At 38.6% G+C, this 14,554-nt stretch overlaps 1 protein-coding gene across 4 annotated transcripts in view; it reads left to right on the top strand.

Annotated features, from left to right (window-relative positions):
• The window catches only part of LOC115219067 (N-fatty-acyl-amino acid synthase/hydrolase PM20D1.2-like), a 67,431-nt gene that overhangs the window by 14,822 nt on the left and 38,055 nt on the right, over positions 1-14,554 (top strand). For all 4 annotated transcript variants that reach the window (XM_036513112.1, XM_036513174.1, XM_036513143.1 and 1 more), the window contains exons 2-3: positions 6,014-6,246; positions 13,418-13,504. In XM_036513112.1, coding sequence (XP_036369005.1) covers positions 6,014-6,246; positions 13,418-13,504 — 320 coding nt within the window. The remainder of the gene's footprint in view (positions 1-6,013; positions 6,247-13,417; positions 13,505-14,554) is intronic.

The following is a 14,554-nucleotide window of genomic DNA, read 5'->3' as shown; positions in this document are numbered from 1 at the left end:
ACTAAGGGCTTGTGTGTTAGAGCATCATCTTGATGAAACAAGAACCATTTCCCTGGTTGCTTGGTCTTGATAACTTTTTTTAACTGTGTCAGTAAGTTGGCATAGTACTCTCCATTAATGGTATGGTTCTTTTGAAGGTAGTCAATAAACACAACGTCTTTTGCATCCCAAAAAACTGAAGCCATCACCTTCTCTGCAGATAAAACAACCTTGGTCTTCTTTGGAGCAGGTGAGGAGAAGTATTTCCACTACATGGGTTATCTTTTTGTCTCCAAGTCTAAGTGATGAAGCTAACACTCATCCTGAGTTAGGAAATGTTCAAGGAAACCAGCTGGATCTGTTTCAAACAATGTCAGATATTCCCATGATGTGATCAGTTTGGTGAGCTTTTTATCAGGTGTCAGAAGATGTGGCACCCACTGAGAAGAAACCTTTGTTTTGCCAAGTTCATGGGCAGAATATTCTCAACTCTCTCACAAGATATGCTAATAGCATTGGCTACTTGACTTATAGTCAATCGCCAGTCATTCATCTTCATGTGGTGAATGCAATCGATGTTTTCTTCAGGGGCGGCAGTTACAGAAGGTTCAGACCTTGAGTCATGTTGAAGACTCTCCCTTCCCCTCCTAAATTTAGCTACCCACTTTTGCATTGTTGATGAAGCTGGAGCATCATCCCCTTAAGTAGCAACCACGTCAGCCTGAATGCCCTTGGAGGACTAAACCCTTTTTCTGTAGGTACTTGATAACACTGTGATGCCAAATTTGATCTATTTGCAAGAGAAGTTACTACTACTTACTTTTTTAAGTCTGAGGTCTTCTTTAAGCAGGCAGATGTCAGTTTACCTGGAAAGAAACAATCCAATTATTAATAAGAAAAATCGAAATTTATAATCTAGGGAAGGTATGAATGGTGATGATGCTGAGAGAGCCGAGGACATAGAAATCAGGTGTAAGCCACCAGATGTGAAAACAGCCAGGAAGTGGAAAGCAGAAGCAGAAACTGATGACATTCAGTCTGACACACTGAGATATGGTGGGTGCAATACAAATTCGTTGGAAGGAACTTGGTTTTGGTGCAGATCGGTTCAGACTGTCTGCAAGTATGATGCAGAGCAAACACAGATCTGTTGTTAGCAACAGCGTCAAAACAAGGGAAGCAGAGATAAGAGACCTTCATTTGATCCAATGCACTCAACAAGAACAGATGACAAGATGGGAGGAGCATGTTATTGAGAGAAGAATAAATTGGAATGAGATATGGAGGTGGACCACATCTTGGCTAAGTTTTCTGATTCATTCATCCTGTGATGTCTTACCATCACCTGCAACTCTAGTAAGCTGGAACGTCTCAGAGAATGATATATGCAAATGCAAAAAGGTCAGAACACTGAAACATCCTTTCCAGCTGTTCACTAGCTTTGAATAGGTATACATGGAGACACAACCTGGTCCTTAAGGTTATCTTCAATGCTATAAAGAACCAAATTGATCTCAAAAGCAGTGAAAAAAAAACCGTTGAAAGTACCAACTAGAGATTTTATTACCTTTGTGCACTCAGGATAACAGATCCGTTTCAAGAAGTAGAAACTTCCTATGAGCGAAAAAAAGTGGAATGGCTATTGGGAGGTGGCTGCAGATTTACCAGGGTGCCAGAAACCTTTTCCCATCCCAGTTAAGAAAAATACCAGACATTTTAGTGTGGTGTGAAAGAAAGAAAGTTGTAAATCTAGTCAAGTTAACAGTTCCTCATGAAGATAAGATGGACGCTACTTGGGCTTGAAAGATTGACTGTTATGTAAACCTCCTCACGGAATGTGAAGACACAGGCCGGAAAGTGGAGCATTTTCCAATCGAAGCCAGATGTAGAGGATTTGTTGGACACAGTATGAGACAACTGTTGTTATCATTAGGCCTGACTCATCATAAAGTCAATACCACCAGGACCAATATCCAAACTACAGTGGAAAAGTCTAGCCACTGGATTTACTTAAAAGAGACGATGAGCGTTGGCTAGAAGAATATTGAGCTTTATTTGACAACCAATTGATCTAGCAAGTGGGGCCTCATATCAATGAGAGAGGCTGGTGTGCATTGATGCCATCGAGAGGTAGGCCCTGAAACGGCACGCATTTTCTGCTGATGATCCCATACACTTGCTGGCTTCTGGTATGCAGAGCTTTCAACTGGTAGCACTTGCATGTGCAAGTTATTTTCAAATCATCATGCAAGATTTCATAGCTCTAGTGTCACTACCTCATAGTCAGCTTCTGAACTCTTCAGCTCACCCTTGTAGACTGTGATTTAAAATTTGACTGTTATTTCAAGCATGAAGTGATTCCTTCCTCAAATCAATTATTTGTTTTTGTTTACCTTTGAGGTTGTCTCCATCAAGGAGACCTACAGTCAAAGATATTTTAGCCATGATTAATCCATCAGTTTTTTTCAAGAATAGTATGTCGCAAATACATTTTTGCATATGTTGTCCTATTTTATAATTTATTATCATTATTTATTTATTTATTATTATTATTATTATTATTATTATTATTATTATTATTATTATTATTATTCCTTCATAACACAGTGTAGGTAAAAATGCACCAGAGTCTTTAGTCATCTGTCAAGTCACAACAAGGACCTCAGACAGATAATACTTTCCTTAAGATGTGCACTGTGCCCAATAAGGCTGCTTTTTGCAAAACATCAATGGAATTTCCAGTTTCCTTAAGAAGTTTTGAAGTTTCAATGGGATTGAGCCCAACGCTCTGATCACCACTGTTTTTCACTTTTACATCAGCCTCTTGCATTCCATACAGTCTTGCTATTTCCACTTTCAATTCGGTGTACTTGATGATATTTTCAACCTCTTTTCTCACAACATTCATGTCATTTGGTATGGCTACATCAATGATCTGACAGTATTTGTCCCTCTTATTCAATATGACAATATCCGGCCGACAGTGTTCGATTACATGATCCGTCTGAAAATCATAGTCCCAGACTTTACTTGGTACATACATAACTTTACTTGGTACATGCTCATAGTTCTCAGTTACTTCATATTGGTATTTACGGCATAAAAGCCAATGAAGATCCACACACACTTTATCATGGTGGCACTTCTATTCTTTTAGTGCAAGGCTTTCACATCCACTTACCAAGTGGGTCACATTTTCCACATTCTTTCCACAGAGTCTGTATTTCTGGGTGTCAGAAGTTTTATAGATGTTATACTTCACAGAGTTGGTAGCGAGAGCCTGGTCTTGGGCAGCAATGATCAGGCTTTTGGTGGTATGCCTCAAATTACCTTGCTCTAGCAATGCCCATGATGCTGTATTACCCTTAACGTCTTTTGTATTCCTTTAAAACTGTCCATGCATTCCCATTTAAAGAGTGCTTCTGTCACTTGTTCTTGGACTGCGCATATAAGTGCTTCTGTCATTATTATTATTATTATTATTATTATTATTATTATTATTATTATTATATGAAAACTCACAGCTTATTTTGCTGGGTATGATGGAAAATGTCAGCTGACCACAGCCAGCAGACCAAAGTGACACTTGTTTACTGGTCATGCTTCAAGAATCTTGCAAAGAATTCTTGCAGTTCCAAACAATGCTGATTTTTGCAGGTGTTCTATCTTCACACGTGTATCAATCTTTTTTGAGCCATATCGGTAGTTGAGTCCTGATATCTCCAAGTGTGCCAATTACTATTGATATCATGTCTACTCTCCTCATTGACCACAACCTTCATATTCCCTGCTTCAAATTGTCATAGTTGTTTATCTTTTTCTTCTTTCTCTTTGATCATGTCACTGGGACATGCTATGTTGATTATAATCCATGTTCATTCTGTTTTATTCACCACAACAATGTCTAGTTTCCGATGTCTGGTCAGGTAATTGCGCTGAATCATTGCATCCCACAAGATCTTGCAATTCCCATTCTCAGTGAATCCTTCTGGGATTTCCTCATACCACGTCTTTGCTCTTTGTAAGCCGTGATTTCTACAGAGCTCCCAGTGGATTGTTCTTGCCACATTTTCATGTCTTTTGTTTTCGCGCTGTGCCAATTTCAGGCATTCGCTAACGATCCACCATACCATTTCATCCCTCTCACTACACATTCTGCATTTGTCGCTGTCGGTAGTGTCTTCTATTCTGCACTTTACATAGTTGTTCTAGAGCTGCACATGTAAGTGCCTCTGTCAATTGTTCTTGAGTTGCATATATAAGTGCTTCTGTCATTATTATTATTATTATTATTATTATTATTATTATTATTATTATTATTATTATTATTATTATATTATTATTATTATTATTATTATTATTATCATCATTATTATAGAGTGAGAGAGTAGTGCATGCCATCAAAGTGACACTGGGGTAAAATATACGAAGCCCAGTATACCCATCATGACTACCCGTCTGATAAGGGTACACCAGGCACATGCATCACAACCATATGTGCACAACATGGTGATCTCATATCAAGATAAACAGCACATGACCTTGCAGGTGGGGCCCAGTTAGAATTTTCTTCTGGTCGAGAAGCCCATCCCACTCAAAAGATCCCTGAATAAGGATTGTTTAAGGATGTTGAATGAACACCCATGTTTCCAAAAGTGAATTATCCAAACCTCTAAGAATTCCTTTCAACACACGACTATGATGCTCCCCCACTACTTCTGCTCATGATCAGAGATGCACATATTGTCAGCCACAAAGGGGCATGGTCAACTAGTTAAGGTCAAACAACTGACAAGTGAATCTGTGCTATTGAGCAGAATATTTGCTGTAGCCCATCTTTTATACCAAGACAAAACAATGTACATGATAACACTTCCAATCAGTTAAGATCAGGAGCCATGAGAGCCACTGTCTGGTACTACATCAGGGCATGTATTATTATTATCATTATTATTATTATTATTATTATTATTATTATTATTATTATTATTATTATTATTATTATCGTTATTATTATTATAATCGTTATTATTATTATTATTATCATCATTATATCAGGTTTTGCTATAATTCCTGGAATCTTACATGCACAGCAGGCTTGCAGCCTACAGTATCATGCTATCTGTTCTTTCCTGATTATTCTGGCCATGCCAAGGAGGCAAACCTTTTGTAACAGTTCTACTAGGCACTCTATTCCAATTTCCTTTATATTCCTCTTGATGCCTTCTGATACTGTTTTCAAGGAACCAACAATAATCGGCTCTATCTTTTCCTGCTTCATATTCCATAGCTGGGCTATTTTGTACTTAAGAGGGTTGTATTTATCTATTTTTTTGCCTTCCTTCTCGACTACTTGTGAGTCAAAGAGGCACGCAACATCAACTATATAGGACATGTGGTGCATCTTATCCACCACCACTAGGTCCAGTCTGTTATGCTCTAGGACCTGATCCATTTGGATTGGGAAATCCCAGAGGATTTTGCAGGTCTCTGTGATTTGTGCTCATGCCATGTCTTGCTTCTCTCTAGCCCCCACTTTTTGCACAGTTTCCAATATAGCATTCTCACTACCTCATCGTATTGCCACAACTTGTAGTGGTTTTGGGTAAGTCTAGGGCATTCATTCACGATATGGGCAATGGTTATGTCCACTCTATTACAGATGTAGTACAGTGGAGACACTTGCTCATTCCTAAGGTTGACTCTACAATTCGTGGCAAGTGCTTGGTCTTATGCTGCCAGCATAGTACTCTCAGTGTTCCTTTTTTCAGCCAATCCCACTTACGTTTTCCGGTAACTTCAGTTGTGGATATGTCGAATTGATTGTGTAGTTCTTTGCTGCATAATGCTTCTTCATGTCTCTTTTGTACTTCTTTCTTTGTCCCCCCCCACACACACTTTTCTCTGCTTTCAATACTCTCTCATTATTATTATCATTATTACTTTCTATTTTCTTTTGAGATGATTGGGTGAGGTTTCAGAGAAATTTCTAACTGGTCAAGCATTATTTGGTTATTCATTTTGTTTATTTCAGCCTATCCAACTGTCCACAAGTCACCTTTTGTGAAATATGAAGTTGTGGCTAATTACAGCATGCTGTATACTGTTGAAGGAAGTGATAAAAAACTCTTTCCCTATTTGTTAACATCACATTTAGATGTAGTTCCTGTGACAGAAAAAAACTGGAAATTTGATCCTTTTGCAGCTGAACTCCATGAGGGTTACATTTATGGTAGGGGTGCTATAGATGTAAAAGGTAGTGTTATGGTATGTATTGACAAATATTGTAGTTTTGTATACTCTTTTTACTCTTTTTACTCTTTTACTTGTTTCAGTCATTTGACTGCGGCCATGCTGGAGCACCGCCTTTAGTCGAGCAACTCGACCCCAGGACTTATTCTTTTTGCAAGCCCAGTACTTATTCTATCGGTCTCTTTTTGCCGAACCGCTAAGTGACGGGGACATAAACACACCAGCATCGGTTGTCAAGCAATGCTAGGGGAACAAACACAGACACACAAACACACATACATACATATATATATATATACATATATACGACAGGCTTCTTTCAGTTTCCGTCTACCAAATCCACCCACAAGGCATTGGTCGGCCCGGGGCTATAGCAGAAGACACTTGCCCAAGATGCCACGCAGTGGGACTGAACCCGGAACCATGTGGTTGGTTAGCAAGCTACTTACCACACAGCCACTCCTGTATAATTATGATTTTATTGATTATTTTCCTCTTTGCACATGTTTTTCTTGCTGCAGTCAAATTGTAACTGTTCGAGTGGAATGTTAACCATATAAAACTCACCAGCCTCAGAAAGGTTGCAAAAGCCATGGGTAAAGCCTTTCCTTCAGGCCAAAACTACAAAAATAAATAGATAAAAAATAAATGACTAGTCCTTAACTGCTCAAATAAATTGCTGAAAGAAGTAAATATATTGTTATGTAAGTGGTATTGGAAGAACTTTATGGCTTATAATTGTAAGCAGCATATTTCTATGGCCAAAGAATAGTATATAAAGGAAAGGGTGATAATCTTTTCTGAGTTGTGGGCTGTAAATATGGGGAATCAGCAGTAACTGGAGAAAAATTAGATTAAGAGAGTCAGTTGGATATATATAAATATTAACTTATATCCATATCAATAAAATTTAGCATTACAAATGAAAGAATGCAGATCCAACCAACACTTGCTAGCATAGTGAAACAGTTGCTATTGATAATGTTAATGATAGAGTTATTAAAGCAGCTTGTTGTATATAGATGTTATTTCTTATAGCATTCAGTCATGAAGTAAGTATAATGGCATTTTTTATTGAGATAGTAACACCTATTATTAATTATTAAACTAACTACTTAGAGCACAATAAAATGCTAATGATCCAATGAGGGGACTCATGTTGTTGCTCATTCGGAAGAAATGGTCACCAAATCTCTTAAAGTGCACCTCATTTTGAACTAAAACAGATGCTATATAATAGCCTCAAATTGTAATTTTAGTACTTTGAAGGCATTGTGATATTTAATGATTGGACTGCATAGACCAGTACCTTAATCATTTAACCATCATTATCTAATTATAAAATTGTAAGGACTGGCTTGCAACTTCAATAGATTAATGCTAATTTGTGGAGATGTTGTAATGGTAGAACACTACGATTGCTTTGTATCTCAACCAGTTTGGTAAATAATTGTGACCAAATTCTTTATTAGAGACAGAAACAATATTTGTTCAGAGTACCTTTTTAGCACTACAAGTCTATATGAGATGCCTTCTGAAAATGAACACAGAATAGTGGATTTCTACCATTACCATTATAATGATGATGGTGATGATGGTAATGGTAGAAATCCACTATACTGTGTTGTTCATTTTCAGAAGGCATCTCATATAGACATGTAGTGCTAAAAAGCACAGAAGTATCAGTAGAAGAAGTAAAGCATCCAGCAGAAGTGGTGAAGTAGCTAAATCCCTGGATTTCTGCATATTTGGTAACAAGTCTTCACTATCAACTACATGCTTAGTCAAATTTTACCTCTATCGATATAGAAAAACTGTTCAATGTAGTCATTTGTATATCTTACTTAACATGTCTAATGTCAATTATTCTTTCATTTCTGTTAGATTAATAAAACAAATGTCAATATTTTAAGATTGAAAAGGGTTGTCAAAAACACAGTGATGATTTGAACAGAGAATAATCAATAAACTTAAACTTAATAAACAATTAACTGTTTTGATTAACAAATTCTTCTGGGGATGATTAGGCACAAGAGTGGCTGTATGGTAAGTAGCTTGCTTACCAACCACATGGTTCCGGGTTCAGTCCCACAGTGTGGCACCTTGGGCAAGTGTCATCTACTATAGCCTCGGGCCAACCAAAGCCTTGTGAGTGGATTTGGTAGATGGAAACTGGAAGAAGCCCATTGTGTGTGTGTGTGTGTCTCTATATATGTTTGTGTCTCTGTTTGTCCCCAACCATTGCTCGACAACCGATGTTGGTGTGTTTACATCCCCATAACTTAGCGGTTTGGCAAAAGGGACCGATGGAATAAGTACTAGGCTTCAAAGAATAAGTCCCGGGGTTCATTTGCTCGACTAAAAGTGATGCTCCAGCATGGCCACAGTCAAATGACTGAAACGAGCAAAACAATAAAGGAATAAAAGAAAAGAACAACATCATCTAAGGAGTCTTTTTCAAGTTATCCCCACCCAGTTCAAAATCATAATCAAAAGAACTCTTGTTTACAGCTATTGTGTGATGTCGTGACAAAGAGATACAAACACCCACTCACCCACACCCACATACGTGCACCTCCCCCTCCACACGCACACACACACACACACATGCATACATACATGCAGTCAAGAGAAACAAATCTGACTAACTGGGTTGTTTTTCTCTATACATATTAATATTACCTGAAGGCAATGATAGTAGCATTGTACTTAGCTATTGTTTCTTGTCTCACGTAATTTTGGCACTACTTGATTAGCTATTATGATAGTAATCGTTTGCATTGTCAGACGTCGTTGTCATCATTATCATCATCATCATCATCATCATCGTCATTGTCGTTGTTGTTGTTGTCATCGTCATCATCAATATCATCATCATCATCATGTCCATTTTTCCATACTTGATTGGATCAGAGGCAGATTTTGAGGCAGATTTTCTATGGCCTAGATGTCCTTCCTACCTATTTGCCAACTCTTACCTATTTCCAAACAAGCTAATATTTCCTTTTAGGTCGACATGTTTTTTATGAAAGAACCACTTATATGATGGTAACACTTGTTTATAGCTATTGTGTGATGTCATGGCAGAGAGATACAAACACCCACTCATGTACACACACACGTACACACACACACACACACATGCATGTATGTACGTGTCCGCACACACACATATACACAAAGCACCCACTACACTCACGGAGTGGTTGGCGTTAGGAAGGGCATCCAGCTGTAGAAACACTGCCAGATAAGACTGGAGCCTGGTGCAGCCTTCTGGCTTCCCAGATCCCCGGTCGAACCGTCCAACCCATGCTAGCATGGAGAACGGACGTTAAACGATGATGATGATGATGATGATGATATACACACACACACACACACAGACACACACACACATAAACACACACACACACACACACACACACATGCACAAACATACATACACACCACGAGCTTGTTTCAGATTCAGTCTCCAAGATCTACTCACAAGGCTTTGGTCATTTTGAAGCTCTAGCAGAAAATATTTGGTCATGGTGCTACTCAGTGGGATGAAGTCAAAACCATACGGTTAGGAAGCAAACTTCTTGACCACACAGCCATTCCAGTGCCCAGCCATACATTTGTAAATATTTTTATTTCAAAATCAGAATTGTATTACATGTTATTGCTGTTGTTATTTAATAACACAAGCTATCTTTCTTATTTCAACTAGGAATTACTATAGGCATAGGAGTAGCTGTGTAGTAAGTAGCTTGCTTACCAGCCACATGGTTCCAGGTTCAGTCCAACTGCGTGGCACCTTGGGCAAGTGTCTTCTACTATAGCCCCGGGCCGACCAAAGCCTTGTGAGTGGATTTGGCAGACAGAAACTGAAAAAGAAGCCCATCGTATATCATCATCATCATCATCATCATCATCGTTTAACGTCCGTTTTCCGCGCTAGCACGGGTTGGACGGTTTCGACCGGGGTCTGGGGAGCTCGGGACTGCCCCAGGCTCCAGTCTAGTCTGGCAGTGTTTCTACAGCTGGATGCCCTTCCTAACGCCAACCACTCCGCGAGTGTAGTGGGTGTTTTTTACGTGCCACCTGCACAGGTGCCAGAGGGGTCTGGCATCGGCCACGTTCGGATGGTGCTTTTTATGTGGGGGGGGGGGGGGTTCAGAAATATAGGGGAGCACCAGTGGGGAGGGGTGGTTCAGAGAAATGATGACAGGTTCTAGGCAAGTAGAACGTAGGATATCGAGAGAGGGGTAATGCATGGTGAAATAGCGTATTGAAGAGGGGGGTTCGAAGAGTAGACACCTATAATGGTGGTGGGAGAAGCGACATCCGGTATAGATGGAGCAAAATATAGAGATATCGGGTATTGGTGGTGGGGGTGGGCAGGGCGGGTGCACCGCGAAGATACGAAGTTTGATTTTAGACGAATGAAGATAGATAGATAGATAGAGAAATTAGATAGATAGAGAAATTTGATAAATAGTTAGACAGATAGAGAAACATAAGAGGGAGTATCCGGTGTAGATGGTGAGAACAGTGTTCACCGGTATTGGTGGTGGGGGTGGGAGGGTGGGTGCACCACGCATTGGGAGAAGATGAGGTTTTTGGGAGAAGATGAGGTTTTAGGCGGCAGAAAGAAGACAGGATTGAGATGAAATGCTTTGCGGTGGTGTGAATAAGTTTTTGTGAGTGAAAGTTTTTATGCTTCAGCTAGCATTTGAGACGAAAGACAACGATAACGCTATTAGATGGGGATACAATAATAATAAGGCTTGCAAAAACAATGAAAAGAGGAAACAGGTCGGGAACTTAGCTTGATGTTTTTCATCCTGCGGTATTGGCTAAGCCTGTGGAAGCGAGTGAAGGTGAGATATATACCGAAGAGAGAGAGAGAGAGAGAGAGAGTGAAAACAGAGGGAGAACCGACACCACATAGCGAGAGAGAGAGAGAGAGAGAGACATAGTGACACCGCGCATTGGGAAATGAGGTTTTAGGCGGCAGAAAGAAGACAGGATTGAGATGAAATGCTTTGCGGTGGTGTGAATAAGTTTTTGTGAGTGAAAGTTTTTATGCTTCAGCTAGCATTTGAGACGAAAGACAACGATAACGCTATTAGATGGGGATACAATAATAATAAGGCTTGCAAAAACAATGAAAAGAGGAAACAGGTCGGGAACTTAGCTTGATGTTTTTCATCCTGCGGTATTGGCTAAGCCTGTGATATATATATATATATATATATATATATATATATGTATGTATGAATGTGTGTGTATATGTTTGTGTGTCTGTGTTTGTTCCATCATTGCTTGACAACTGATACTGGTGTGTTTACGTCCCCCGTAACTTAGCAGTTCAGCAAAAGAGACCGATAGAATAAATATTAAGCTTACAAAGAATGAGCCCTGGGGGCGATTTGCTTGACTAAAGGCGGTGCTCCAGCATGGCCGCAGTCAAATGACTGAAACAAGTAAAAGAGAATAAAAAAGAAAGAGTAATGTCCTGAAACATGAAAGCAGCTCATTGTGTTGCATATGCCGAGAACATCCAGAGACAACTGACCACATTATCTCTAGATACAGCAGACTGGCACAAAAAAAATATTTGTAGGGCTGCTTGGTACATACACTGGTCAGTATGTTGCACATACAACTTCCCTCATAAAAATAATTGGTGGGAATACAAGCCACCACAAATTGCTCAGAATGCCAAGATTACCATTCTTTACAATTACAGTATCCAGGCTGAAGCAAACTGACCAGATCCCATTCTTTTACTCTTTTACTCTTTTACTTGTTTCTAAGACCCCAGGACTTATTCTTTGTAAGCCTAGTACTTATTCTATCGATATCTTTTGCCGAACCGCTAAGTTACGAGGACATAAACACACCAGCATTGGTTGTCAAATGATGTTGGTGGGGACAAACACAGACACACAAACATATACATACACACACATACATATATATATATATATATATATATATATATATATATATATATATATATATATATATATATACATATACATATATACGACTGGCTTCTTTCAGTTTCTGTCTATCAAATCCACTCACAAGGCTTTGGTCGGCCTGATGTTACAGTAGAAGGTGCCACGCAGTGGGACTGAACCCGGAATCATGTGGTTCGTTAGCAAGCTACTTACCACACAGTCACTCCTACGCTTATAGTGAAAAATCATATTGAAAGTACTTGTTTTCTGATTGATGTTGCAGGCTCAGCTGACAAAAACACATCTCTGAAAACATTTGGGAAATTGAGCAAATATAAGAGCTTGGAGATTGAAATCAGAAAAATGTAGCTTCTCAAAGCAACGGCATTACCTATTATCTTTGGGGCACTTGGTATAGTATCAAGAGGAGCAAACAAATATGTAGACCAAATCCTTGGCAGCCCCAAAATAAGTGAAATGCTAAAGATAATACTTACGTGCACCTCACTAATTTTACTGATATTCCTCTCCCTGTAAATGCAACTTTGGATGCAAAACCTTGTTGACCCTTAATATCTCTAATTGAGACTTAGATGGAACTTGTATAAATCAAAACAAAGCTAAAACATATTTATAATAATAATAATAATATAATAATAATAATAATAATAATAATCCTTTCTACTAAGGGCACAAAGCCTGAAATTTGGTGAGAGGGGACTAGTCAATTACATCAACCCCAGTGATTCACTGGTACTTAATTTATCATCCCTGAAAGGATGAAAGGCTAAGTCAACTTCAGCAGAATTTGAACTCAGATTGTGAAGAGCCATAAGAAATACTACATAGTATTTTTCTTATGCTTTAGCGATTCTGCTAAAAGAATAATAATTTCTCTTAGAAAGGTAAACTTTATATATTGAACAAAAGTTAAATCCTTTCAAATCAATTTGCAGAATGAACATTTTATTACTAAATTTAGTCACAGTTAAAGTAATAGATAAATGTTAACCTGGATATTTCTAGCAGCTCTAATATTAATGGCTAAAGAAGAGATGAAATTCTTGAAATAAAACTAAATTTTATCACATACAACTTCCATAAATATTTCGTTTTTGGATTTGGTTTGCAAGATTCTTTATATGAGTTCATGTGTTGAAGCATATTCTGTTGTGTCTGGGGAGAGTCATTTTCTTTTTGTGCCTTATAATTTTGTTTTTTGTATATTCCAGGGTATCATGGAAGCTTTGGAACATGCTCTAAAATCAGGTTTTAAACCCAAGAGATCTTTCTTCATTGCATTTGGACATGATGAAGAGGTGTGTATTTGACTTAATTGATTAATGAAAGGTACAAAATATTCCCTTCAGTAATTAACCTTTTAATGCCAACCCACCCAAAATTGCCTTTGGTTCCATGATACAACCTATCTGTTTTAAAGTGATCTAAATTTAAATTTTCCATCAAATTTCATGCTAATTTATGTTGCAAACACCAGCTTAATAAGGGAAAAGTTATTTTGCTAAATCCTTTGTTATTTTGAAAATGAATTAAAACAAAAGTTGTGTATTTCAATAGAAGTGCAGTAATGGAAGGGCTAATATTCTTCATATAGAAACAGCAGTGAGATGATAGAAACAGCACAACTCTGGACTAAATTTCAGCTCTTACTACATTCAGAGTGCACTTCAATATTTCTCGGGCCAATTATACAAGTACCAGCAATATACTGAAATTGGCTCAGTTTGCTACAGCTACTTCCATACAATATTTGGCCATGTGTCTGAGTAAAAAAGCCAACATAGAAATGCTTTCAATTTAAAATGCTGGGTTCCTTGATAATACATATTTATGCCTTCAGCCTTACTACATTATGTGCAATATTCTATCAAATATTTTTTGTAGAAAAATAAGATCAAGATCATCATCATCATCATCATCGTTTAACGTCCACTTTCCATGCTTGCATGGGTTGGACGATTTTGAATGAGGGCTGGCGAACCAGATGGTTGCACCAGGCTCCAATCTTGATTTGGCAGAGTTTCTACAGCTGGATGCCCTTCCTAACGCCAACCACTCCAAGAGTGTAGTGGGTGCTTTTTACGTGCCACCGGCACGGGGGCCAGTCAGGCGGTACTGGCAACGACCTCACTTGAATCCTTTTACACATGCCACCAGCACAGGTGCCAGTAAAGCGACTTTGGTAACACGCTCGAATGGTGCCCTTTTACGTGCCACTTGCACGGAAGCCAGTTGGCTGCTCTGGCAACGATCGTGCTCGGATGGTGCTCTTGACACCCTACTAGCACAGGCACAAGATATATTTGTTTAGTTATTCTGAAAAGCACATGACAGTATGGTCTATATTG

Source organism: Octopus sinensis, linkage group LG1, assembly GCF_006345805.1.
Source record: "Octopus sinensis linkage group LG1, ASM634580v1, whole genome shotgun sequence".
NCBI classification, from domain to species: domain Eukaryota; kingdom Metazoa; phylum Mollusca; class Cephalopoda; order Octopoda; family Octopodidae; genus Octopus; species Octopus sinensis.
This window is presented reverse-complemented; position numbering and strand designations above follow the sequence as displayed.